This window comes from Aethalodelphis obliquidens, unplaced genomic scaffold, assembly GCF_003676395.1.
Source record: "Aethalodelphis obliquidens isolate GAN/ISIS:26980383/991018 unplaced genomic scaffold, ASM367639v1 scaffold30, whole genome shotgun sequence".
Taxonomy (NCBI): Eukaryota; Metazoa; Chordata; class Mammalia; order Artiodactyla; family Delphinidae; genus Aethalodelphis; species Aethalodelphis obliquidens.
In genome coordinates, this window is record NW_020837974.1 from 5,085,052 (window position 1) to 5,112,249 (window position 27,198).

General features: G+C 59.8%; 1 protein-coding gene across 6 annotated transcripts; it reads right to left on the minus strand.

Annotated features, from left to right (window-relative positions):
- Positions 1-26: 26 nt before the first annotated feature.
- On the minus strand, positions 27-27,196 carry TECPR1 (tectonin beta-propeller repeat containing 1). 6 transcript variants are annotated; one of them, XR_003436960.1, is made up of 27 exons: positions 27,069-27,196; positions 25,913-25,987; positions 23,164-23,398; positions 22,574-22,756; positions 22,178-22,300; positions 21,151-21,276; positions 18,776-18,950; positions 18,571-18,671; positions 17,917-18,018; positions 16,391-16,536; positions 13,361-13,728; positions 12,869-13,014; positions 12,133-12,288; positions 11,376-11,525; positions 11,130-11,287; positions 10,381-10,508; positions 9,362-9,464; positions 5,620-5,716; positions 5,465-5,544; positions 4,862-4,918; positions 4,252-4,432; positions 3,827-3,962; positions 2,935-3,027; positions 2,054-2,160; positions 1,787-1,906; positions 329-1,617; positions 30-138 (listed from the first exon to the last, which is right to left on the minus strand). XR_003436960.1 is itself a non-coding variant. In XM_027125775.1 (26 exons), the coding sequence occupies exons 2-26, from the start codon at positions 25,921-25,923 to the stop codon at positions 1,456-1,458; spliced, it is 3,327 nt and encodes a 1,108-aa protein (XP_026981576.1). In that variant the 5' UTR covers positions 25,924-25,987; positions 27,069-27,196; the 3' UTR covers positions 27-1,455. The 6 variants fall into 6 exon arrangements, 5 of the variants coding, with proteins under 5 accessions (XP_026981576.1, XP_026981574.1, XP_026981578.1 ...); XM_027125775.1 differs by having other exon boundaries at positions 27-1,617; positions 22,691-22,756; XM_027125773.1 differs by having other exon boundaries at positions 27-1,617.
- Between the last annotated feature and the right edge of the window lie 2 nt (positions 27,197-27,198).

Sequence of the window (27,198 nt, forward strand, 5' to 3'; positions counted from 1 at the left end):
AGTGCAGCAATAAAAATAGCGCGTCCTTGACAGTCTGGCCTAAGTTTTTATTGAATAAAGCATCCGAGGACTCGAGATGGTTCGGTGATGCTGAGCAGGTCAGCAGTCGGCGCTCCGCAAGGAGGGGACACGGTCGCCCTGGAGAGAGGGCAGGGAGAAACCAGCGAGTCACAGTAGATCGACAGGGCGCTGCCACAGAAGAAACAGTAATGCCCGCGCGGAGAAACCTGACAACCACGAGTGTAAACAGACAGGAGGGCGCCGCCCACCCGGCCCTTCGCTTGCTTTGCCTGGGCACTGCCCCCAGACTCACGCCTCCCGGTCCCACCTCCAGGAGATGAGGCAGAGGCCTGCGGCCCCTCCAGTGCCCCTCAGAAGGGGGCCCAAGGGAGACCTCCTTAGAGTCAGCTTCTGGGCGGCAAACACTGCACCACAAAACAGCGCACAGCCGAGCCCTCCTGACGGGAACGCCGGGGAAGCTGGCGGTCAGTGAGCAGAGACGGGACACGCGCTCTGATGACCCCCGGCAACGCGTCTGGCTGTGGGAAGCAAACTTGAGACTTAACCAAATGGGGCCTTTTTCTGATTAAAAAAAAAAAAAGCAGCTGAGAAGCTGCCCGCTGGGAGTGGGGCTGCTTGGGGGGTGCCTCCCTAGGGCTCTGCTCCAGGCTGAGGCCTCCAGGCCCCTCTCGGCTGGTCTCCACCCTCCCCACCCCCTGCGACATGATCCGATGTAAAAGGAGCCCCCAGTCCCCAGCCCCGTCAGAGGAAGGGCTGGCTGAGGACCGACGACGGTGACTCTGTACTTGGACAGCTTCTCGCAGCCACGGGCGGCCCCTCCGTCCTCCGACCACCCCAGGAGGGCCCGGCCCACCTGGGGAAGAAGACGCCCCTCCCCAGCACTTATTTCCAACCTTCCAACTCCTTCCTTAACTTTTGAAAGGAAACCCCATTCGCGAATCCTGCTCAGAGAACTGATCAGGTCCAGGTGAAGCCACACTGAGCCCCACAGCCAGTTTTCTTTAGGGGGCAGGGCTGACGCCGTCTGGGGATGCCCGGGGCTCAGGGGTCCTTCGTGGGCTCTCTTCCCCAGGGGCAGTGCTCCTGGAAGCCTCCAGGCTCCCGTCCTGGAAAGGGAGGAGGCAGAGAGGGAAGGGACGCGCAGGAGAGGCTGGGGCGAAGGGGTCTGCACCTCACACCCCACGTTCTCCTCGCAGCCGGGGACACACAGTGTCCACAGAGCTTCACATTTCTGGGTTGTTTCAGTGCCTCCAAGGTGGCCATGATCTCAGGCCAGGTTCCCTCCCCAGTCTCGAGTCTGGGCCTGGAGATACCACTCCTGGGATCCACGTTTCAGCACGTTCAGCACGAGAACAGCTCCCGACAGGAAGGCTTGCATCAACCTTGGTCCTTCAAACCCAGCATCACACCTGCTCCAGGTGAGGGGAAGCGGCCTCAGCAGCAGACGGGATTGGGGGTCTCCTGTGGGGCACCGGCCACTTCCGAGGGCTCACTGGGGAGGCCCTGCTCCCTTCTCCACTTGCCGGCTGTCTCCTGGGACGAGCTCCTGGGGGCCCTGGTGGCACTGGCCCGGACGGACAGGTGATCCCAGCCCCCCTGAAAGGAGAGAGCGGAGTGACCCGGGGCTGCCAGGGGTCAAGGGGCAGAGACCATCCTTCTAGATGGTTGGACTCTTGGGCGGCTCTGCCCGGGGCCTCCCAGCCGAGAGCCCTCGGGGCTCGGAGCCCCAGGCCAGCACAGCCGCCCCGTGCCCAGCCCTGCTTACCCCGATGCCATAGTCCCAGCCCTGCCCCTTGGGCTCCAGGGGCTGCACACCCGTGCGGCGACACACAGTTCCCCGGCTCAGGCTGTGGCTGCCCTGGACTTTGTTGGCGATGACCCAGACCTGGAATGCAAACCCACTGAAGGCCTGGCCCCACCGCTGCAGGGGGACCATGGAGACAGCAGCGGGGAGACCAGAGCAGAAACCCGGATCCCCCCAAGTCCCCGACCCCAGGGCAAGCACCCACCCCCCACCCCTGTCGCCCCAGACCTGGTCCAGGGGCCCCACGGACACGTGGCGCACGTTGTTGGACACGTGTTCCCAGCTGGTGCCCTGCGGGTAGCTGGGTGTGACCCCCTGGCGGTACCACAGGTTCCCTAGGAGAGAAGCACCGATACCGTGAGGCCCCGAGCGTCGGGATCCACTTCGGGGTCTGCAAGGCCGGGAGGTCTGACCACGAGACAGGCGGGGTCTCCCTCTGCATCCCCCCCCACTGCCCGGGGCTCCTGCTGACCCACAGCCAGAGAGACCCCGGCCGTAGCCAGCCCTGCCCTTCCCACGTTTGCCTCCCCCTCACTTCATAACTGCCCCGCTGTGCTGGGCTGGCATCCTCGTCTGCTTTCTATGCACGAGAAGCCGAGGACAAGGAATTCTTTAAACAATAAAGAGACCTGGTGTGGAATAAAATCCCTGGGTTCCAGTCCCGATTCCGCCCTTTCCTCGCCTTGCTCAGCTAGGACAACAACTACAGACCATTAAAGGGCACGGGCAGAGCTGGCTGGAGGTGGCACGGGGGTGGGGCAGGGATGGCCCGGGCGGGGCAGGTGACCTCTGCCAGCCGCAGCTGCCCTGGGGCTCCTGAGTCGCGGGCCTGGGTGGCACTGTCTAGAAGATGCTCCCAGGCCTTGGCACCGGGTCCTCCTCCCGAGGTGCAGGCAGGCCAGAGCACCTGGGGGGGCTGGGGGCCCCCGACCCTGCCTGACTCGGGGGAGACTGCTTGGAGGCTGACCTCAGGCTGGCGGCTTCTCATGGGGCTTACGAAGGTCTCATGTTGGGGCCTGGGGTGGGCGAGGGTCTGGTCTCATCCCATCAGGGCACTCAGGGAACCCCAAACCTCCCCTGGTGACCGCTGGGGATCAGAAACCACTTGCCGTTTTCGTCCAAGGCGAACACCGCTGTGTGCCCCACGGACACCTGTTTCAATCTCTGTTTGGGAGGAGATGGGATGAGGTACCAGCAGTCGCCTGCGATGGGAGATTGGATTCGGGATGCAGCACCGAAACTGTGACCCCGGTGCTCCTGGAGCACGTGGCCTCCTCTGCAGCTCACGGGGTCGAGCAGGTGCGGCCGGCCTCTGTCCCCAGACTGGCCGGACCACAAGTGTGAGAGGGCCCAGCGCGAGCTGACCTGCGTCCTGCTGTCCCTTCGATGCCCCGGCCTGCCCAGTGCCCTCCCCAGGGCCCGCCCGAGGCTGTGGCAGCTTCCAGACGGTGGGGTCCGATGGGCCGCTGTCCCGAACAGGGACAGGAAGGTGCTCGGCCCAGCATGCGGTGGAGACTCAGCCTCAGGGCCACTGTGCGAACCCACTGCCGCTCGTGGAGGGTGGCGATGCGCCAGCCACCACCCACCCACCCACCCGTCGGTCCATCCATCCCTGTGCCGGACACTGCCCGGAAGTCCGGAGAAGGACAAGCCTACACGGCCTGCACTCCCGGAGGGCAGCCAGGGTGGACACTGTGGACGGGCTGTGCCGGTGCCCAGGGCCGTCCCCGAGGGGCAGGAGGCCAAGGGCGGTGAAGGGCAGCCCCACTGCCAGGTGACCACCCCTGGGTCAGTCCCAGCGGAGGGGGCGGCCTCTGGGGGGAGCCCAGCGCGGCCCCTGCGCCTGGTCCACAGGTGTGTTCGGTAAATGCTTGTTGAACTACACGGAGACCCGTCAACCGGCTTCCCCGGAAGCGGAAGCAGCTCCAGCCGCCCCCGGCGCCCGTCACAACATGGCAGCGGTGGCGGCAGGTGGAGATCCTCCCGAGGGGTGGCACTCACCAGCCGGCTTGGACGGGGACACGGAGCCACGGTAGAAGGCGGAACCGTCCCTGGCCACGGCCCACACCTGGTAGCAGCCCCCGACGGAGACGGAGGCGAAGGGCTGGTCGGTGCCCACATGCAGCCAGGAGGAGCCCTGCAGGCGGGGAGGAGGGACACTCAGGGCGGCCAGGCCCCGCCTCTGTCACCACCCGGGTTCCGGGAGCTGGCGGCTCCTCACGCCAACCTCGTCCTCAGCTCCAACTGCCCGCAGGGCTTGGCGACCGCTCGGGCCACGAACAGTGTCCACCGGTCCCAGGGAACGTCCTGGGCAGAGGCCTGGGGAGGCCCGATCCCTGCCCGACTCCACCAAAGAGCCCTATCTCGGTAAGAATCCGCCAGGGGGCTGGCAGGTGGGCAGGCCCTGGGTCCCACAAGGTGCTCACCGCGGGGTTGAGCTCGGACACGCCCAGACGGCACAACACGTCCCCCTTGTCACTGACGGCCCAGAGCGCGATGCCGGGTCCGCTCCCGTGGGCACCCGGGCTCTCCGGAATGATGGACACGTCCCCCAGGGCGATGGGGGCCACCTCCAGCCAGGGCCCGCTGGTCACTAGCTTGCACTTTCTGTGCGGCAGAAAGAGAGCAAAGCCCCGGGCACCCTGATGCCGCCGTGAGCCTCAGGGCCGTCTGCTCTGGACAGAAGGGAGCAGCCAGGCCCCTGGCCCTGGGAAGGGCTGGGACCACAACCTCCGGCCCCCCAGAGGAGCCGGTGGGCACCACCCTTCACGCCGTCCGCCCCTGCCTGGCCTCCAACCCCATCCGGGCCTTCCTCCCACCCTGCGGGTCCTGTAGAGCCTGCCAACATTTGTCTTGTTTGTTCTTGAAAACAAACGCTTCAGAAACAGCACTGGGAGCCCGAGGGCACTTCCTGGGCTGACATTTACTTTGATCCTCTCTTCTCCTCCCGCCTCTAACCTCCCCTTTGCTTCCACAGGGACTGAGGCCGAGGCAGGGAGGGGCATGGCGGCACCCCCCAGTTACCTCCCTCCTTACCTGGTCCAGCACCTTCTCCTGACGAAATCCTTCATGGTTTTGTGCCCATGGTACAAGCTGCAGAGGAAGAAGCTGACGTCGAGACCGTGGAAGTTTCTGGAAGGTGACGCTGCACGCACATCCTTTCCCCAGGAGTTACAGAGCCCAGCCCTCAGTGCGAGCCGAAGGTGGGGCTCGGGGGCAGCAGGTAAGGGAGGACACCGTCCTCCTGCTTCAGATGCCTCTGGCCCCGCCCGGGCCCCCCTGCGGGGTCTCCCTGGGGCTGGCAGCAGCCCAGCTGGGGGGTGGGCTCTAGCTAAGGGGCCTCTGAGCCCTCCCCACCCCCAGGCGCCATCAGAACGCTTCTGGGGAGCAGTCAAGCTCAGGGCCCAAGGCCAAAGCGGGGGGATCAGTCCAGGATAAACCAGCCTGGGGCTCAGAAGCCAGGCTCAGGCCCTGGCTCAGTCTCGCCCGGCTCCATCCTCCATCTGGACATGAACTGTGTACCGTGAAGGGTCTGCACTGTGGGGCAGGGGGCAGGGACTCTGCCTGGCTGACCGGGCCTGACACTCAGGGTCGCAGCCCCCTGAGGCCCCCTCCCCACGCAGAGAGAGACATGCTTACGCAGGGAAGTCGCTGGCATACTGCCACCCCTCCTGGTCCGTGCCCCCAGGGACGCTGAAATCCACGAACCAGTCAGAAACCTGGGGGACGGGCGGGTCAGTGCGGGCGGACACCCCCCACTGCAGCCCCTGCCCCAGCCCCAGCCCGGAGCTTACCCAGGCCCACTGCAGGGACGGGGGCTTTGTGCTGGCCTTGGTGCACTCCTGCAGGCCCGTGGCATCACTCCACATGTACCGGTCGGTGGGCAGACCCCTGCGCAGGACAACAGGGCTGAGGTGACGCCAGAGAGAGGGGAGAACGGCCCCCCTGCCCAGGCCCCTGGGACGGCTGCATCTCTGGAGGGGCAAGAGGGCGGAAACAGGATGGCCCCAGGGCGGGGACAGCAACGGGGGGACCCTACATCACACGGGGGCCAGGCGCCAACCAACCACAGCCAGGCCACCCACCCGAGGGACCCCACACCTCGTTCTCTCATGATGTGGGTCATCGTGTCCCGAAAAGACATTGAAGCCCTAACCCCTGTGCCTATGAGTGGGACCTCATTTGGAAATAGAGTCTTTGCAGAGAATCAAGTTGAGATGAGACAGTTATTTAGTGGGCCCCAGTCCACTAGGACAGCGTCCTTACCAAACGGGGACATCTGGACCCAAGTTTCCCAAATTGGGAAGACGACGTGAAGACAGGGAGAAGGCCATGTGACAACTGAGTCACCAGACAAGGAACACCGGAAGCCCCCGGAAGCCAGGAGAGAGGCCGGAACAGATCCTCCCCAGGGCCCTCAGGAGGAAGCAAGCCTGCTGACACCTGATCTCAGACTCTGCGGCCTCCAGAATGGAGAGAATAAACGTCTGCTGTTTAAGCTGCTCAGCCCGTGGTGTTTTGTTACAGCAGCCCCGGCTGACTGATACACTCCCAGCAACACACAGCGCACGGTGGTCTCTGCGGGCGGCTGTGGCCCTGGCTTTGCACTCTCTACACAGGCTGGGGAGCCCGGCACTGCTTTTCTTCTCCTGAGGACCAAGCAGGGAGTGAGGAGGAAGGGGACAGGCAAGCAGGTCAGCATCCCATGTGGACCCTACACACAGCCGGGGCGGAGGCTTCCAGAACACATGCGGGCAACGTCTATCAGCTCCCTTAGAAGGGCTCAAACCCTAAGTTACCGGGGTGAACGGAGAAACTCGCAAATATTTACACACGAGGAAATCCTTTAAACTGTCCAGACGACAGCAAAAGGTCACAAACAGTCTACATGTCCAAGACCGAGGAGGGGTGAGATAAGCCAGGTCCACCCTCAGGGATCAACTTGGGAGGCTGTCACAGGCCATCTGTACATGTCTGACTGTCCCCCTGCCTCCAGCAAATGCGGGCACACTGGGGACGGGCAGGGGGAAACACACCAAAATGTGGAGAGTGGCTACTATTTTTGGTTGGTGGGATTAGAATTTATTCTTCATGTTATTTGAAATTTCTTCCTTTCATCAATTTTGAAAACACAAAGGAAATTTAAAAGTTTGTGCCATTTATCATAGACTCAAAAATATGAAATACCATTTACAAAAGATGTCAAGACCCTGTTACAGAAAATCACAAAACCCTATTAATACGAAATGAAAGATCTACATAAATGCAGGTATAAACTGCGTCCAGATTTTGGAGATTTAGGAATGTGAGATAATATTTCTACCCAAACTGACCTATAGATCCAAGGCCATCCTGACCAAGACCCCAAGAGCTTTTGAGGACTGCTTCTAAAGTTCACCTAGAACTGTCCAGGAAGAGCCAATGCTAGATGAAGAAGATGAGAGGCTTGGACAACTTCCCATAAAGGGACGGCAGCTGGAACCATGTAGGGTTAGCACGAGCATGCCCAAAGCCGCACGGAAGAGAAGGGCTTGGGAACAGCCACTGCCCCCATGGACACTGGAGTTAAGGCAAAGGTGGCTGCTGTGATGCAAGGGGGAAGGACAGTCTTTTCAATAAACGGTGTGGGTCACTGGAGAGTAAAAAACCAAAAACACTTTACCCCTACCTCACCTTATATACCAAGTAGTTCAGGCCAGGGGGTTCTAGACCTAAATGGACAAAACAGAGGAATAAAGCTTCCAGAACAGGGTGGACAACAGCACGCCTCACAGGCCCAGTCAGGACTGTTTCAGCACAGCCTACAAAGTAAGGGTTGTTTTTACATTTTTAAATGGTTGAAAAAAATTCAAAGAAGGATAATGCTTTGGGACACGTGAAAATTCTACGCAATTCAAATTTGTGTCCAGGTGTAACGTCTTATTGGGACACAGCAATGCTCATTCGTTTACATGGCTGCTTTCAAGCGGCAGCTGCAGAGTGAGTCACTGTGACAGAGACCCTAAGGCCCACCACATCTGAACTATTTCCTATCTGGTCCTTTATAGAAAAAGTTTGCTGACTGCTGTTCCAGAGATAGAAAGATGTATTAATCCCCTTGGGGTTAATGAGATTTCTTAAGAGGTTTTTTTAAAGGCCCCATCTTTATGTAAAGAAAAGGATGATCAACAGGACTACATTTAATAATGAAGTCACCACTAACAGGGTGAAAAGCAAGCTGCAGAACAAGAGAAATAACAGAGAAAGGGCCCACACCTTCATATGTAAAGAGCACTGGCAAATCAAGAAAAAGAGATCATCCAACCAAAACATGGGACAAGGACTTGAAGGGGCATTTCACAAAGGAGGGTATCCAAGTGCCAGTACATGTTTGAAAGGTGCTGTGTCCCATTAGCCCCCAGGAAACAGAAACTGGAAACAGGAGATATTACTACACGCTCATCAGTGTGTCTAAAACATAAGAAACCAGCAAAGATGTGGGGCATGCCCTGCCTGTGAGAGTGTGGACAGGTCCACCCACTGCAGAGAACTGGCTATTCCAACACCAACTGGGTGGACTGCAATACCACTCAGTCCCCACAAGGTAAAGGCACGGTCCCCAGCAAGACTGCCCCCACTTCAGATACCAGCCATACTGCACTTCTGACCAACTGGCTACAAATGGGGGGCAGTTCTCATTACCTCCTCGGGTTTGATAATTTGCTACAACGACTCAGGGAACTCAGGAAATCTCTCTACTTAGGATCGTAGTTTTATTATACAGGATATGAAATGGGACCAGTCGAAAGAAGAGACCCACAGGGCCAAGTCTGGGAGGGGCCCCAGCGCAGAGCTTGGATGAGGCTCAAGCTTGAGGACCGCTGTTCTGGCCGGCCAAACCCCCTGCAGTGGCTTTAAGAGGTAAGAAACACCACAACTCGCTTGCTTTCTGAAACAAACGAACCAAATACCCCAGGACAGGGTATGAGAAATACGTTTCTGTGCTGAGTGGGCAGGAAATAAACAGCTGCATACAATCTAGATTTTCTAGAGTGGCCCGCTTCTGCACCAAACACAACGTATTGACTGTCTTGTCCCAAAGCCTCACATTTGGAGAATTAAAATAATTTCGGTGGAGGCTGTGATGTTCTCAGCAGCTTCAATTAAGCAAAACTTTGTAAGAAAGTTAAGTAACCACCCCACTCAAAAAAGCACCAGAGGGGATGGGGAGGGAGGTGGCGATGTTCTATTTCGTGACCCGGGTAGTGATCACGCTGGTGTTTGATCTGTGAAAGTTCGATGATATATATGGACATATCAACATATTTAGATACATCTCACCGTATGTACGTATATGTGTATGTTTCACGCACTTTATGTATGTCACGTTCTCAGTAAGCGAGTTTTTAAAATACGCATTATACTTTAAGGGAGAAAATCCTGCTAAGCAGTAAGATCCAGTCAGTTCCACATCTGGGGCCAGACGCCAGCTCTCCCGCTACAGCAGATGCGCCCGTTCAGCTCGGTCCTGTTTCCGCGGGCGCGCGACTGGCTCACCTGCTGGTGTAGCCCGTGACGGGGTTCCAGCGCTGGTTCTCGTAGATGTAGACACACTTTACGTCCGACTGCGTGTAGATGTTGCTGGTACTGCTGGCCAGGCCTGGGGGCGGAGAGGAGGGTGCTGGACCCAGGCCACACCTGCCCGCCCGACCAGGTGAGAGCAGGCGGGAAGAGAGGGCCGAGAGGATTCACAGGCCGGCTGAGCTCCTCTGGGGTTACCCGGGGTTGTACGTCCTGGTGGCAAGAATCTGACACTCCTCCACCTCACGCCCTATTCTCACCTGCTCCTCTTCCCCCACCTTCCAGCCCACTCACCTGGCACTGGGCAGGTGTGAGGCCCCCCCAGCTCATTCCTTACTAACAAAGGGGCCTTGGACCCCTCACGTAAGCCCATGAGCCCCACTTTCCTCACCTGTAGGATGGGGACAAGAGTAATTCCTGCCTCACAAACAGGGAAGCTGTTAAACCTGCACGATGTGCCTTCCTGGGGTCTCGGTGGACCACAGTTCTGCAGGATTAGCCACCTCCACTGTGGGGCGTGTGGGCTGGGGCATGGAATGTCCCACTCCGGTGTTTGTTTCTGCCTCTGTTTACCAGTAGGAGACAGAGGGACCCTACCTCCACAGCTCGGGGAGCCCCCAGGGGTTCAGCAAGCTCTCGTCCCCTAAGGCACAACCCATCTAAAGGGGAGCTGGAATCCGGGCCTGGGAATCAGGAGACTGGCTCTGGCGGCTGTCTTTCTAGAACCTTCACGGCCTCCAGCTCAGCAGTGGGTGCCCAGGAAGGCCCACTGGGGGCGAGACCCAGTCTCTGGGCTTTCATGCTTTGTGCGCTGGCCCCGGGATTTGGAGGTTGGCAGTGGTGAAGGTCACCTGTCAGCCAGCCGTCAGCTGAGCATCGATACTGGCGCAGCGGCTCCGGCGTGGGGCAGGGAAGCCAGCCAGGGATTAGAGGGGGGACCGGCCCGTGCGGGAGGCTGGGGGCAGGGCTGGGGGAGCCGGTCCTGCCACCCTCACCTTGGAAGCAGCCTCCGCCGTAGCCACCCGTGTACACCCAGGCCGTGTGGTCGTAGCCGATGCCCCACACCACGCCCCGGCTGTTGGCCTCCACCACCCGCAGGTGGCCTCCCATTTGCCGCCAGAACCTGGAGATGAGGAGGGAGGGAGGGGAGGGGAGAAACTGTCCCGCAGGGCTTTCCAGCGGCTACCCCTCTGCTCCGTGGCCTCCCGGACGTCCTGCTTCACTCACCTTCGGCCTCCAATGACAGACTCTATTGAGCACAAGGGAACCCGCCTGGCTTCCCACTGGGAATTAACCAGCTACGGCGAACCCTGAGCTGGTGCAGGAGCCGGTCAGGCCCCCAGCGAGCGGGGAATTCAAGAGCCCCTGATCCCTGGAGTTATGCAGACGGGAGCGAGGTCAGCAGCCTGAGTCCCCCCTGCACCCTGGGGTCTGGGACGGGCACGTCACGCCAGACCAGGAGGGGCCACCACTCGGGCCAGCACGGCCTCCTGGAGTGCAGGGTGCAGCTGCCACCTGGGGCGCGCTCCTGCGGGCAGAGGCCCTGCCACTGTCCAGAGGCAACTCGTCCGACTGGGCGCCAGGCACACAGGGCCACCAAGAGCGGACGAGCGAGGGGCAGACAGACATCCCCTCTCCCTCCCGTGCAGGGCCTCCCAGCCTCACCCACGTCCCCCTGGTCCTCACGGGCTCTGGGTGACCTTCTGGGCCAGGTCCCCAGCTCCGTCAGGTGCAGCCAACTCACATCTGGTCACAGGGCAGCCAGTGCTCGGGGGCCTCGAGGTCTGGGCTGGGCTCGCTCACGAAGATGTCCCCCTTGCAGGTGACGGACCAGATGGCCTGCGGGGAGGGGCGGCCGTGCACCCTGCGGCTCTCGCAGCAGGACAGGTCGAGCAGGGCGAGCTGCGACGGGGGGATGGCCGGTCAGCGAGGCTGGGTGCCCACGCCCGAGGCTCCCTCGCGCCCGCCCGCGGGACCCCCGCCCGCTCACCCAGTCGCTCATGTCCTGCTCGGTGGCAGCGGCCAGGCGCACAGGCCACCTCTGCCGTGTCCTCTCGGGGGTGTACACGGCGAAGGAGTGCTTGGCCTCACTGAGCACGGGGACCAGCGCCGTCACCTCGTTGAGGAACACGTGGATGTACTGTTGGCAGAGGACAGGCAGCAGGGCCGTCACCGGGGAACCCGCGGGGCTGGGGCTGCCTCGGGCCCCTGGGTGGAGCCCCCGTGTGGTGTGGCGACGGGGACGGCTGGGTCACCCCGATTCGAGAGCCGACCCCTGGGGGTCCCGGGCCTGTGGGGTTTAGTGGTGGGTGGCAGGTTCTGATGGGGAGGCCTTGCTCGTGAGCAAGGGCCTTAGTGATGTTTTCGATGTGGACGAGGGCATTTAGAGCCAGACTGACTGTGTTCAAACCCCAGCCCCGGAGGGGGCGGCTCTGTCTCCAGAGCCTGGCTCCTCATCTGGAACACGAGGGCCCCTCAGCAGCTGCCGGGGGTGAGGCCGGCACACGCCTGCCGGCCACTGCCCGGCTGCTGCCACCGCGGACGGGTGCTTTGCAGATGCCACACGCTGTCCTGGGCCAAGCACCTCGGGGCCCGTGTCCCGTGCCCACTCCTGCACCCCGGCTTTGCAACCCCTCCCCTGGGACACCCCACCCCCCTGCACCTCCCCCCTCCGCTACACACCCCACCCCTGCACCTCCCTCCTCCCCTACACCCCCCCGCACCTCCCCCCTGGCGCCCCCACCCACCTTCTTCTCCTCATGGACCACGTAGTAGATGAAAAGGATGCTGTCCCGAACCCCATCGTGGCCCGTGAACTGTTCCAGGGCCACACGGACATCCACCCACTTGTGGGGTTTCCAGTCGCACCACCACTGCAGGGCCCCCGTCTTCACCCACACCGACTGCAGCACAGCGAGACGGTGGGATGGGTCACAGGCTGGCCCTGGGGCGCCACACTCCAGCCCAGTCCCCGGCACCCCGGGGCCACTCTGCTCCCTTCACTGCCACACTGGGCGCTCCTGCCCGGCCCTCCTGGCTACCCCCCTTCACCCTAAGGACAGAAGTGACTGCCAGGCCCCGAGCCAGCAAATTCTATGATTCTCAAACAGTCTGTGGGATCGGCACCGTTACCCCATGCTCTGGGTAGGGAAACTGAGGCCCGGGAGGTTCTGTGCCTGGCCCGATGTCAGAGAGAGTCAGCGGCAAAGCCGGGGCCCAGGCCACCCGAGACGCAGCCAGGTCCTCTGTGCCTACAATGCAGTGGGGCCCGCGCGGAGTTCTTGAGGGCAAGTGAATCAACAAACGGACTCATCGCTTCATCGTTGATTCTACATGGGCCTGGAGGGGACGGCTTCACGTCCGAGATGGACAGACAGAAGGATGGCTGCATCCATCTGTGTCCCTCCCACCTACCTCAGGGCTGGCATGCAGAAGGTGCTCAATGAATGTGTGCTGGAAAAAGTGCACCCGGGCACTGCCCACCTGCTCCACGGCCTGCTCGTAGTGTCGGAAGTTCTCCAGCTCCCGCTTGGTCCTTTCTGTGAGCTGCTGGAAGATCTGCTTCCGCCAGGCGGCGGTCTGGGCCGGCGTGATGGACAGCGAGAGCATCTGCATGGAGGCGGACAGGCCTGCGGGCCGGTCGGAGCCTCAGGGCTGGGCAGCAGGCCAGGCCTCTCTGCTCTGTTTTTCACCAGCCCTTTCTTTCTAGAAAGCTACCATCTCTGTAACATGTCCCGTGAGCCCTCCCTCCCATCATTCACCCTGAGGGGAAAGTTGATGTCCCCCAGGTCAGCCTAGAATGGCCACCACTGCTGGGACAGGGGGAGGGAAGGGGCTCCAGGCCCACGCCCTTCCTCCTGACAGCCTGGGCTGGTCTTGGAAGGCTCCAGAAAGATGGGCTGAGCACGGTGGGGGCATCAGGCCTGCCCCACCTCCCCTGGGGCACCCTCTGGGGCGCTGGGCCGCTGCCCTTACCCGAGTGGACGGTGAACCATTTGAGTGTGGTGTGGGCCTCCACAGCACAGCCTCCTCCGGACACCCAGGCCCACAGCGCGTGGCAGTTGGCGCTGTCGGGCTCCTCCAGGCCCAGCGGGAGAAGTGGCAGTGAGGAGAGGTTGGTGGCCTCGGGAAAGTCAGCGGCCGCGTGGCTGGGCCCTTTCTTGGGCTCCTTCAGGTCGATGTTGGTCCAGGGCAGCTCGGCCAGGGCGGAGGCCGGGGCGGAGGCAGGGCTGGCGACCTCCACATCATGCTCAGGGTCAGGCCCCGGTCTCTTGGCTTCCGAGTCGCTTGGCACACGGGACTCACCACCACCCCTCACCTCGTCGCCAAAGAAGCAGCCGGCGCTGGAAGGAGAGGGGCAGACCCATGATTCCCTCGGGGAAGGACCATGCGCTGTGTGACCCCTGGCCAAGTCATGGCCTCTCTGTGCCACACACACCAGTACCTGCTCCCCAGGGAGCTGGAACCCCTGGGAACTTTTTTTTTTTTTTTTAATTTTTGGCTGCGTTGGGTCTTCGTTGCTGCGTGTGGGCTTTCTCTAGTTGCGGCGAGCGGGGGCTACTCTTCGTTGCGGCATGTGGGCTTCTCATTGTGGTGGCTTCTCTTGTTGTGGAGCACGGGCTCTAGGTGCGTGGGCTTCAGTAGCTGTGGCATGAGGGCTCAGTATTTGTGGCTCGCAGGCTCTAGAGCATGGCTCAGTAGTTGTGGCGCACGGGCTTAGTTGCTCCGGGGCATGTGGGATCTTCCCGGACAAGGGCTCAAACCCGTGTCCCCTGCGTTGGCAGGTGGATTCTTAACCACTGCGCCACCAGGGAAGTCCCACCTTCAGGAACTCTGAAAGGTCCCCAGGCCACACCCAGACCAACCAAATCAATGCTAGGTGGAGATCTGGCAGTATTATTAGTTTTTATCGTAAAATACATGTGATGTAAAATGTACCATTTAAAATTGTACAATGCAGTGGCGTTTAAGTACATTCACAATGTTGTGCAACCACTACCAATTTCCAGAACCTTCTCATCTCATCATAGAAACCCTGTACCCATTAAGGAGTCACTCTCTAGCCTCCTCTTTTCCCCCAACCTCCTGGCAACCACGAATTCGCTTTCTGTCTCCATGCATTCGCCTGTTCTGGATGCTTCATATAAACGGCATCGTACGGCATATGACCTTTTGTGACTCGCTGCTGTCAATTAGTGTAAGAGGTCAAGAGTCATCCGTGCTGTAGCATGTGTCAACACTTCATTCCCTTGTATTGCTAAATAATATTCCATTGCATGGATAACACTATGTTTTATTCATCCATTGATGGACACTTGAATTGTTTCCACGTTTCAGCTATCGTGAATAGTGCTTCTTTTAATATTCATGTACAGATTTTTGTTTGAACATGTTTTCGGTTCTTCTGCGTATCTATCTAGGAGTGAATTTGCTGGGTCCTATGGTGACTCTATCTTTAACTTCTTGAGGAGCTGCCAGACTGTTTTCCAAAGTGGCTGCCCCACTTTACACCCCACCAGCAGTGCAGGGGAGTTCTAATTTCTCCACATCTTGTCAACACTTGTTACTGTCTCCCTTTTTGATTACAGCTATTCTGGTGGGTGTGAAGTGGTATCTCATGTGGATTTTTTTTTTTAATGTGGTTTTGTTTGCATTTCCCTCATGTCCCACGACGTTGAACATCTTTTCCTGTGCTTGTTGGCCACTCGTATATCTACTTTGGAGAAATGTCTATTCAAGTCCTTTGCTCTTCTGAGTTGAGTTGTTTTTGAGTTGTAAGAGCCCTTTATGTATTCTAGATAACAGACCTTGTTAAATATATGATTTGCCACTATTTTCTCCCATTCTGCGGATTGTCTTCTCATTTTCTTGATAGTGTCCGTTGATGCACAAAACTTTGATGCAGTCTGATTTATCTATGTTTTCTTTAGTTTCTTGTGCTTTGGGTGTCATATTTAAGAAGCCACTGCCAGTATATGTATAGCTGATTCACTTTGTTATAAAGCAGAAACTAACACACCATTGTAAAGCGATTATACTCCAATAAAGATGTTAAAATATATATATGTCTATTTATATATAAAAAGAAGCTACTGCCAAGCCCAAGGTCATGAAGATCTGGCGTCAGTGGTTCTGGAAATTCTCAGCTGATCCCAATGTGCTGCTCCCTTTGAGAAGAGCCTAAACCCTCAGGTGAATGTGAGCAAACCCTGCCTGGCCAGCCTCCGGGCATCTCTAGGCTGACGGTGCAGCTGAGCGCTGTCCACCAAGCTGGGGGAGCAGAGGGTGTGGACCAGCGTCTGAGGGGGGCCCAAGCCGGCTGCAGAGTGCTGTGCCGAGGGCCCTGGGCCCCATGACCGGGCAGGTGAGCGCTGGTGGCGCCCCCAGCTGAGACGCTAAGTCACCTGCCTGCGTTCTAAGGGCCAGTGGGCAGGGCTGGGATGGGTCCACATGCTCTAACCCCAGGGATCTCAAGGCGTGGTCCCCAGAACTGCAGCAGGAGCACACCTGGGACCTTGCAAGACATGCAAAATCTCAAAAAAGTAGCTCTGGGGGCGGGGCGTGGAGATCCTCGGGAACGAGTTCTCCAGGTGATTCTGGGGCACGTCTTAATTCAGGGCCTCTTCTCCAGGCTAGAAACCCTCCATCTTCTTCTCTGCCTTCCTTTAACACAGGGGCCTGAGCATCCTCCCGCAAAGAAGGCTTTTGTCTCCCAGACCTTGAGGCTTCAGGACCAACAGGCCAGCCCTGCTCTGGGACAGCCCCCAGCCCCTACATGGGAGGACATCCTGGCCTCGCCCAGCTGCCCTCTCCAGCCTCCCGCGTGCTGCCCCCGACCTCGGGCCGAGCAGGACCCCAGGCACAGGAAGGGAGAAGGCCACACAGCCGCGGCTCTCGTGGGTCAGGACCTGCTTTTCTCCCGCCTGGGGTGAGGCCGGGCAGCAGCCTCCTCCGACACGGCCCCCCACCCCGGACCGACCCCGCGGAGCCCCACCGCCTGATCACCTGAGGAGGCTGGACAAGCTGCCCGAGTGTGAGCCGTCACACTCCCGGCCGGCGACGATGGCCTTCCACGTCTTCCCGCTGAGCTCGCTCTGGGTGACGCCGTGACGGAAGTACAAGGCCCGGTCCGCCCAGCCGATGCCCCAGACCTGGAACAGAGAGAGGTGCTGCTGCGGGGGGTGGGGGGGGGGGGGGGGGGGGAACAGAGAGAGGTGCTGCTGCGTGGGGGGTGTGGACCTGGAACAGAGAGAGGTGCTGCTGCGGGGGGGGGAAGGGCGGGTGCAGACTGGGGCTCCCTTCCCCTGGGGGCGTGGGGGGAGCCCCCCAGGTCTGGAGGACACACCTGCAAATGCAGGCAGGGGGGGTGCGCCTGTGTGGGTGGGCTGCGAAGGGGCTGGGGTGGCCGAGAGCTGAGTCCAGGACTCAGATGCAGGAAGCGGAGCCCCGAGGGGGCTGGGGGAGGGTGCGGCTCCAAGGTCAGGAGGAGCAGGGACCCAGCCTGGCTCCCCGACCTCAGGCAGACTTGGGCCTTTGGGGCAACAGCGTCCAGAGGAGGTGCTGGTGCCGGTAGGCACTGTGCGGGGACAGGAAGTCCACCCATGTCCCCAGCTTCCCTGTGGCCTTGGTGGGAAGGGAGCTGTTCCCCAAGTGAACCCAGAGGATGGTCCTGGTCCTTTTAAAGATGCAAAATAACCTCCTTGATTCTGACCTCAGTTTTATGGGGAAGGTGGCCGGGCGGGCGCTGAGGAAGGAAAGTGTGCTGGGCAGCTGAGGGGCCCAGGGGAGGGGCCTGGGAGCAGCCCCTTGGGAGCTCTGGCCTTGGGGGTGCCTGAAGGTGGAGCCGTGGCCCCAGGTGGCCTCGCTGTGGGGGGGGGCTACGGCATCTCTGTCACTTGGTTATCGCACGTGGCCTCCGTGCTCAGGCCCATGGGCACCAGCTGGCACCCCCTTGCCCCTGCCCTTGCGTGCCCAGCTCACCTGGGCAGGTGAGGAGTGTGTGCGGACACAGGAAAGGCCAGCCCCCCCGCCCCCAGGAAGAGCTTTCAGAGCATCGGGAAAGGCGTCACCTTCACACCCTAAGTCTTAAAACTAGCCAAACCACATTATCCACCAGAAAGAGGCTGCGACAGGAACCATGCAGGTGATGTTTAAAAGATGCTGCTCTTACAAAGTTGGAAGATGTTTTGTCCTGTACTCAGTGATCTGATTTCGCCCTGAAATTTCTCAACAAAACTTTCCAGTCTCCAGGATGAATGTCCCTCCCCAGATCCGTGCTCGCTACCACTGCTCTGAGGGTCCTCGGGGGTGTGACCCAGGACAGTGGGGGCTCCAGGACTTGGAGGAAAGCAGCCCCCTTGGGTGCCCTCGCGGGCCTGGAGTGGGCAGAGGTTCTGGGATGCCCTCTGGTACCAGCCTCATGAGCATGCCCAGTGGAAAGGGATGGCGGGAAGCATGGGGGGGCCCCATTCTGATTCCTCTGCCGCCCCCCACCCCCACCCCTGGGGACCAAGGCTCCGGACCACACACACCTGGTCGTTTAGCCCCACGTTCACCATCATCATTTCTCCAACCATCTCGATCCAGCTCGTGCCGCAGGGGTTGTGAGAGTTGACGCCTCTTCGGAACCAAACCTGGGAAAGTCAGAAATAAACACACCTCCCTGGAGGGCCACTGAAATAGAAGGGGTTTTTTTTCAAGGCCTGGGAAAACAAATGAATAATTTGGTCCTTTGATTCAGGCCGCAGATGAGCACAGCACCTTGTTCAGAAAGGATGCCCGTGACGTGGGGTTAGAAAGAGATCACGGAAGCAATGCGAAATCAGCTTACTTCACTGGACTTGCCTCTGATAAAGTCAAAATGACAAGCTCTGCATAGAGAAGAGGAGAGGCATTCATTTAGCTGAGGGCTTCAGAAAATTAGCTTCTGATTATTTGAGATGTTACAGCCTGTTGCACAGTAAATACAGTCATTCTGCACTTTGTACAGGGGTGCAGGCAACGTTTGGGGGGTCACCAAACATCTTGGAGATCACCAGTGACGTCAACAACAGAATACGCACGGTGCCTGGCTGACACTGGATTTGTTCCAAAGGGTGTGGACCACTCTCACGAGAACAAAAAACCACACAACCCTCAATGTTAAACAGAGCCATTGGACCCAGCCCCCAGGGACCCCGTCCTACCTTACGGTCCTTGGTGACGGCCCAGACGACACCGACTCCTGCGGAGACGTGCAGGATCCCGTTTTCAGACGTGGGAGGCTCCACCACAGACCACGAACTTCCTACCCGGCCCCAGAAGACAGTGCAGGTGGCCCCCATCACTGGGAGCTCCGAGAAGGTGGGCGGCCCCGCCCTCCTCTCCTCCGCAAGGTGCAGGGCTGCCCACCTTTGGGATTGTTCCTGTTGATTCCTTCCCGGACCAAGGCCTGTCCCTCCCAGAGCGACACCCACAGCAGGTCGTGGGGCCCACAGCTGATCTGAACCGCCTCCCCCGGGGTGTCCACCAGGGACCACGACGAGCCTTCGGGGTTGGGGTGGCTGACGTCCTCTCTGTACCACACCTGGGTGGAGAGAGAAACCCATGGGGAGAGTCAGGCAGGCTCAGGCCGGGGCTCTGTGGCCGGGTCGGCTGCCCGAGCTTGGCCGCACTTGCATCAGCCCATGCACAGCCCACGCATGGGGTCTCCAGGGGACCGGGGTCTCCAGGGGACTGGGGACCAGGGTGCTGGGACTGTCCAGATCTCGCTCACCCTGCCCCCACTGCCATCGGGATTCTCGACCAGATTAGATGACTCCCCCACCCCTGCTAAAAAATGCGACACTGACACCTGGATTTTGGCGGTCCTAGGGGACAGACCTCTTCTGTCGTCTGCTTGACTTGTGAGAACTCCAGCCCCAGCCCGGGTGTCCTGCGCCCCCTAGTGGCACAATGCCCTCAGGACACCTGTCTCTAGGGGAAGCCAGGGGCCCCAGCGGCTGGATGAGGAAACCCCCAAGCTCCCTTCATAGGAATGTCTAAAACGTCCACTTCTTTTTCTCCTTAACCTGAAGACAGGGAGCATAATCAAATATTTAAGACTGAGCCACCCACTCCTATTGCCCAAACTGGCTGATTTCATCTAGAGGGGGCAGCACACTGCTGCATGGTCCATGAGGCCTCCCAACCCTGTCACCTTGCCCTTTTTTTCTTTTTAAAATTCTTTATTAGATAGTGGGATTTATTACTCATACTAATTTTATTTGTAAACTTTAAATTCTATGCTATCTGAACTTGTGAATTATGTGACATGATCTCACTTATAATAATGAATAAAACATTTTCAATGATTTAGCATAGACAGAATTTTCCAAGGACAAAAGAGACAATAGACTGGTTATAAGCCTCCGCCATGATCACCATCACTCACAAATGCGTGTGCTATGGGCCCTGTTTGTACGTGATGGTTTACTGGGTGCTTCTTCGAACACCTTATCCAGTGAATAAATCAGCAGCTGGATCAACTGCCTTCCTGCACTGCAGAACCCAGTCTTGGCAGCCCCGCTTCTGCTGCCTGCTGGTTTGGGCCCAACTGTCTGCCCAGCTCCTCCGGGAGCCCGGGGTCCTGGTTTCACCTTTTACAGACCACAGGAGTGATGTCGGGCAGCGCTGGCTCACACCTGGCGCTGCTCTCAAACCCGTTCTCCCCTCTCTTTGCATCCAGGTGGCGTGGCCCCTCGATGGGGGCTCTGTCCCCGGCCAGCTCCCCACCACCCTTCAGTGTGGCTCGGAGAAAACTACTACGGGTTGACCTAAGCCCAGACCAAGCAGGACCTGAAGGTAAGCCTGATAAAAGCCTGCTGCGGTTGCTCCAAAGCCAACCAGAGAACTTTGGTCCGTTTGTGTTAAGGGTACTGAACGGTCACGAAGTACGCTCTACAGCCACAGCCGAAGTGTTGGGTCACCTGCACCCAGGCCCATCCGTGTCACTGTCACTGTTGCTGTCAGCAGTGGGTTTTATTCCTTTGCTTAGTTCACAAGCTCCCCGAGAAAAGAATCTCCTCTCCTCCCACCCACACAGCTACCTCCACCCACCCATCCCAACAGCCATCCATCCATCCACCCACCTATCCACGCATCAATATGCTTATCTACCAAGCCACTTGCTCATCCGTCCAACCAACCATCCATCCATCTATCCATCCCCCTGTGCATTCATCCACATAACCGTCCATCCATTTATCCATCCACCCACACACACCCACACACACGCACACATCTATACCCCTATCCATCCATCTACTTATTCATCTATCCTCCTACCCACCCACCCATCCACAATACTACTGGAGACCAGCATGTGGGAGGCAGCACAAGGCAGTGGGCAGGGAGCTGAGATTCTATCTGAGGAGGCAGTATTGATGCCCTCTGAGCCCAGGGTGGACACTCATCAGTGCTCCAGGGGCTCAGAGGAGGGACAGGCCAGGAGCAGCCATGCGGTGGGAGGTCAGAGGCTTCTGGGAGGAACAGGACCCCGTGGGTCCCCAGGACAGCAGGATTCACAGGAGGGGGACTCTGTGGGGACCCCGGTAACAGGCTGACCACTCAGGGCAGCCCCAGCTGCAGGGACAGGAGGCGAGGAGAGGGTCCCGGGGAGAGCCCTCCTCCCTCCTCCACCTCTGGGAGGACAGTGGACGACAGCTTCTCTCCTGCCCGCTCCCTGCGGCCGGTCTCCTTCAGCCGCCTCCCATGCCAGGCCGGGGGGGCGGGGGCACAGGCCTCACCTTCCCCTGCAGAGACACGGCCCACACGGACAGGCGGCCCACGGGCTCGTCTGTGATCTCCCAACCCCCCACAGAGATGTCGCTGAAGGGGTCAGGCAACCGCTGGGGGTCATCCTCCGACGGGATCTGAAATGAGGAGGTGTGAGGCAGTAGCAGTCAGTGCCTGTGGGCACCTGGGCCAGGAGGTGGCCCTGCTCCCCGCCTGGTGGACACCTGGACGTGCACACTCCCACCCCCGGCTTCCCCTCCGGCCCTCAGCACGCTGCCTTCCGTCCTCCAGCTAGGCCCCAGCGGACTTCGCAGCATCAGGACGGAGGGTTCCCAGCCCTGGGCCCCCTCTGCCCTGTCCTCCCCCTGTTGGCCGCCAGGCCTGGGCTGCTGTCCCCAAGGAGTCACTCCTGCCCCTGCTCTGCAGTGGCCTGACCGCTGTGGCTCCCTCCCCCCATCACAGAACACGGCCCTGCAGTGAAGGCCTCCCGTGACACTGGCCGTCACCTTGCTCCCAGGCTGCTCCCAGCCCCAGGGCCAGGCAGGCTGGGCTGGCAGCCCCACCTCGCGGCGTGGACCCTGCAGAGGGGTCAGGCGAGGGCCTGTGGCCTTCCTCTCATTTGAGGTCACGTAGGACCCCAATACAGGCCTTGCGTCCCTAAGCTGGTTTTTGTGGGTCACTGGAAAAATACAAGAGCCAGAGCGGCTGCCACGCGGGGTGGGGGGCAGGGGAGGAAGACGTGTATAGACTGAGCCTGAGTCTGGGACAGGGCAGCCTGGAGACCAGGTCAAGACAATTCTGTGCCGTCCGGGGCCACGGTCTGGCCCGGCTCCCCGACCAGCCATCTCCCAAACGAGGGCCGCCCAGGGCCACAGCCTTCCGAACAGGAGAGCAGGAAAGGCCAGGCCCCGGGGCGGGCATGGCATCCCCAGAGCAGGGCAGGGAGGGTGGGGCTGAGGGCCATGTGACCCTCCCCACTACAGGGCTGCGCTCTGGGCCCCGCCCCCCCCCCCCCCGGCCACACGCAGGACCCCGGACCTTGGCCCAGGTGTCCCGGGACTTGTATCTCCTGTACCGGGTCCACCGCCGGCGCCGCACACAGGAGTTCCACTTCTTGTCCCTCGTGTACGTGGCGGGGAAGTCAATGGCATATGTCCACCCCTGCAATACCAAGATGGGGGGAGGGGCCGTAAAGCTCTCGAGGAAGGACGTGAAAGAGCTGGGGAAGGGGGAGCAGGATGGAGGAGGGGTGGAGAAGCAGCAGCGCGGCCCGAAGCATCGTCCCCATGGATCCCGTCCGGCAAGCGGGGAGCACGCGGGGCCCAGGCTGAGGTCTGATGCCACGGGGTGCTGGGGATAGCACTGGGGGGACGGGCCGAGCCCAAGGCGCTCCCTCCCCGCAGGGGAGCCCCGGCGGGACCCGAGTGCACCTACCCCTTTCTCTGTGGGTTCCCCTCCAAAATTCTCATCCACGTACCAGTCCGACTCCCACTCCCAATGCGGCGAGGGCAGCGCCACCCCATCCAGCGGCCGGTGCTGGAGCCCACTCACGTCACTCCACGGCCAGCGGTCACTCGGCAGGAGCGTCTCACAGAAGCCGCCCACGGGGTTCCAGCGCTGGGGGCCGGAGGCAGAGACCAGCCTTAGGCCTTGTGGCCAGGGCCTCTCCGAGGCCAGTGGGGACCTCCTCTCGTCTCCAGGGCGGGAAGGGAGGAGAGGGCCTGGCTCTGCATCGTGAGCCCGCAGCCCAGTCCGGTCCCAAAGGGCAGAGGACCTGCCGCGCCGAGCAGTGGGGGACACGACCGTCCTGGGCTCCTGGAACCCGGCCGGAGCCCCGTGCCTGTGCGGACCCGGCCAGCTGCCTGGATAGGGACCCACAGGGGCTCTGGCCTCAATGACTCGGATGCTGCAGCACTCGGATCTCAGCAGAGTGAAGGCGGGAACAGGCTGGGAGCCTGGGGTGCGGGGGCCCTTACCTCCCGGCAGAGCGACCAGCCCAGCAAGCCCGCCGCTCGGGACCCCACCTGATTCTCATAGGCCTCCTCCCGGCAGCGGATGGGGACGTCGCTGGCGCCCACGTGCACGTACACCTGGTTGTCGCAGGCGATGCCCCAGCAGCACGGCGCGGCCGCACTGACCCGCTTGAACTCCAGCTGGGCGTCCCTGCACAGCTCCCAGTGCCGCCCGGCCGTGGACAGCGTGAACACCCGCCCGAAGAGATCCACCGCCCACAGCTCCGAGCTGGGCATGGCCGCGGCGCTGCGGGAAAACAGCGGCGGGAGGGCGAGGGTCAGCACCCACAGCCGCTCCCGGCCCGGGGCCAGCCGGGCCAGGCAGGAAGCCCGGGCCATGACCATCTCCTGCCGCAGGGGGCTGAGCGGCCCCCCGCAAAGCAGGGGCAGAGCCCAGCTGCAGTCCAGGGCCCTTTTTTCTAATCTGCCTTTCGCTCTTCTTGTGATGGGGATTTTTTTTCAAACACACAAAAAAGTCCAGAGGACAAAACGTGTAACATCCGAATACCCACTGCCCCCAATTTGATGAATGTTATTATTATCTGGTCATAGTTCGTTCAGATCTTTCTTGTCTAAAGAATAAGTGAAAAGTTGTAGATTTAATGAATCCCAAACGTACACGCGTCCTGCTGCCTCCCAGGGAGGCCTCTGCCCCACAGTGGAGAGGGACCCCCTCGTGCTGGTCCCCCTGTGACCTTCCTCTGTGCGTTCGTGGGGCGTCCCCACAGGCCCGGCACCGCCCCCCCCCATCCCCCGAGTGCCCTGCATGGTCGCGCAGGAGCTCTGTGGCTGTGTGCGTGGCAGGGCTGGGAGGGGCCTGTCTCTACCCTCCTTGTGCGACCACCTTCCTCTCTTCCCCGACCCCTCTCCTGCCATTCTCCACTCCGGTTCCTTCTTCTCTCCTCTTCCTTTCTTATTTGCGGGGGGTGGGCAGAGTCACGGCTATGCTCTACCGCTGACCCTCCCAACCCCAGGGCTGACAGTGCTGCTGGGACGTAACTCCTAGAGGCATGGCAGGGCCACGTGGCCAGGCCCACGGCAGCAAAACAGAGCAGCTGGACGAGGGCAGTGCAGGGAATCCCAGTGAGCAGCTCTGCCGGACAGGGCGGCTCCCACATCCAAGACCCATCACTGCCCCAGGGCGAGACACGGCTTGTCTGGTTCGGAAACCAGAGCTACGGGGAGACAGAGCCTGGGCGCCTCGAGGCCGGGGCCAGGCTATTCTGCTCCCGAGACCTGCCAGGGGCACCAGGGTGCTTCAGAAAGCGTGACGACTGGAATGACAACGTGGACGATGGAACGCATCTGGAAACAGGAGCATCTGCTGCGAGCAATGAGGCTCTTTTGGAAAAAAGCGTGTCTTACAAACACCGGAGAAGAAAGAGCGCGGGCGGGGAAGGAAGTGACTGAAGGATACAGAACAGGAAGCAGGGAAGTGGAGCAGGCGCCAGCTTTGGGAAACACCCAGAACAGGAAGTGGAGGAAGACGACGGGGGTGGGGGGGGAGCCTGACTGGCAGAGTGGAGAAGCTTGATCCCTCCACCCGGGGCCCCAACGCCCAGGTCAAACACACGGGAAGTCAGGACGCTAGCCTTCTGAAGCCATTTGAAAACTGGCATCTGTATCTGGGTGCCTGAGATGGGACCCCTGGAAGAGCTGTGGCACCCCCAGATGCCCCTCCACTCCTCCCTGGGCAGGCCTGAGGGTCCACTCTCCCCCCTGCGGCATCCACGCCGTGACTAAGTGTGCCCAGAACCACGCCGGACCCACACCATCCCGGTCCCACCACTTTCTAGCATGAACAAAAGCCCACTACTGACTAACCTCTCTGTGCCTCGATTTCCTAATTTGTAAAAGGAAGAAAGGAAGACTAACCCAGTTATGTGGCTGTTGTGAGAACTGAATGAGATAACACAGGCACAGAGTTACAATAAAGTGCCCAGTACCCAGCAAGAACTCAATGAGTGTTACTGAAATCATTTTATTACTTGCCATTTGCTCTCACAAGCTGCCACTTATCTTCTATCTCTTAAAAACAAAAAACTCAAAGCCCTTTCTGGTCAGCCTGAGTCTTCGGCCTCTTCATTTCCTCTGCATCTCCCAGTGCTCTGCACAAAGTGGGTGTTTGTTCAAAGTTATGGAAAATCACCGCCACCTACATTCACCACACCACCACTCCCTGCGCTAAGAGACGGAAATATGGCTCCAGGGAAGCTGAATGGCACCAGTTACTTACGGTTAAAAGTAAGGTACTAGGAGGTGGATAGATGTGTGATAAAGCAAGAATGGCAAACTGTCAACAGTAGAATCTAGGTGGTGGGTGTGTGGGTGTTTACTGTATAATTCTTTCAACTTGGCTGTACGTTTGACAATCCTTGTCATAAACTGTTGGGGAAAAAAAGTAAGATTTTTACATGGGGGGAGGGGTGATGTCGGTTCCCATGGTGACATTTTAATATGAATACAGTCTTCAAAGATATTTCTTGGCTCACAGGTCACTGTACAAGTAGCCAGTTAAGTCAGGCTCAGTCTGCATGTTGAGCTCAATGAATGGTGATGTTGAACTTGGATACACTTTCCTCCAGAGAAATGACTAAGCAGATAGACGTACTTTCAGCCTTCTGGGCAACTACCAGAAGACTCTACTGCAGAGAAAAGATGGGGGGGTTATGTTTGCAAATTCCCTTTGGTGTGGAAATACCGGTACCCGTCACTTCCCACCTAAAGATGACACAAGGTGGACATCCTTGGTCAGCCTCACCTCCTTTCCATGCCAGCCAGGATGTAGTCCCAAGATCTCCCAGGCCACTTCCTGGCTGTGAGGTGATGGGGTAACCTGTCCAGGGACATGGGGTCACTGGATCAGAGGACTCTTGAGTGGGAGGTTGGAGCACTAAGCTGCATGATTCTGGGATCCTGGGATCTCTCTGTTTTCTAGGGGTGGAGTGAGGGAGGCAACATCTTCCGAGAAAGCAACCTCCGATTCACCAAGAACTTCTGCACAATGAATTCCAGGTGGCCCTTCAGTCATTCTTCTCAGTAGGCCTGCTCACCACCCGCAGAGTCATCTACCTTTCTGCTCGGGTTAATTAACAGATCCCTTCAGAGATGTAAAGGTACCCAAGGGAAGGTGGGGGTTGAGGGAGTAGCGTGGGGTGCGGTACAGGGAGGGACACGGTCCCAAGGGAGTGCCTAAAGCATTTACTTCCCAGGCCACCTTAGGACTGCTTCCTGCCCAAGATTTCCTGCGGGTTTTTTTTATTATTATTATTACACCCTGTCACACCCACCCCATGAACAAACAGAGAAAACCCTGGCTACTAAAGCAGCTTACTGCCCACCAGTTGTGGGAGCTGCTGGAAGGCGACATCAGGGTCTAAAGAGGTGGGAGAAAACTGCGGGACATGCACGCTAGTTGACTCCTTCCATTCCCACAGGGAAGGAGGTGCCCTGAGCCGGCAGCTCTTAAGATGAACCCCCGGCTCCCATCATCTGGGCGGTCGGCCTGGTTTCGTTAAGGTTCCGTGCCCTTGGGCGACAGGTGGGTCCCCTGCCCGGCCACCAGTAGCATCTCAGCGCCGGGCCCTTACCATCTGCCTGAGCTAATCCCACGCCAAGCAGCTTTGCTCTCACCACTGCCCAGAGGAGGGACAGACGGGCTCCTCGCAGCTCGATCCTCTACACCCGCCAATCACTTCCCAAGTCACTCCAGCGCAAAGGCTGGTGGGGGTGTCACGTTCAGGGGTCGGGGTGGGGGTCCGGGGACGGCGCCCCGCCGGGCGTGCAGGAAAGAGCACTGGCACAGCCCCTTCCCACCTCGCCGCGCGTGGGGCAAACGCTGCTGCTGCCTCCGCCGCCCCAACCTGTCCGGAGGGACGGGGGCGCCCGTCCCACCTCCCGGTCGCCGCTGCACTCACCTGGGCCGGCGCCCGGAGGGCGGGGTCGCGGCGATTGCGCCTCTGAGGCCGGCAGAGCGAGCAGGCTCTCCCCCGGGGCCGGCGAGCCTGTGGGCAGGAAGCGGCAGCCAGGCCCGCGCCCATTGGCCGG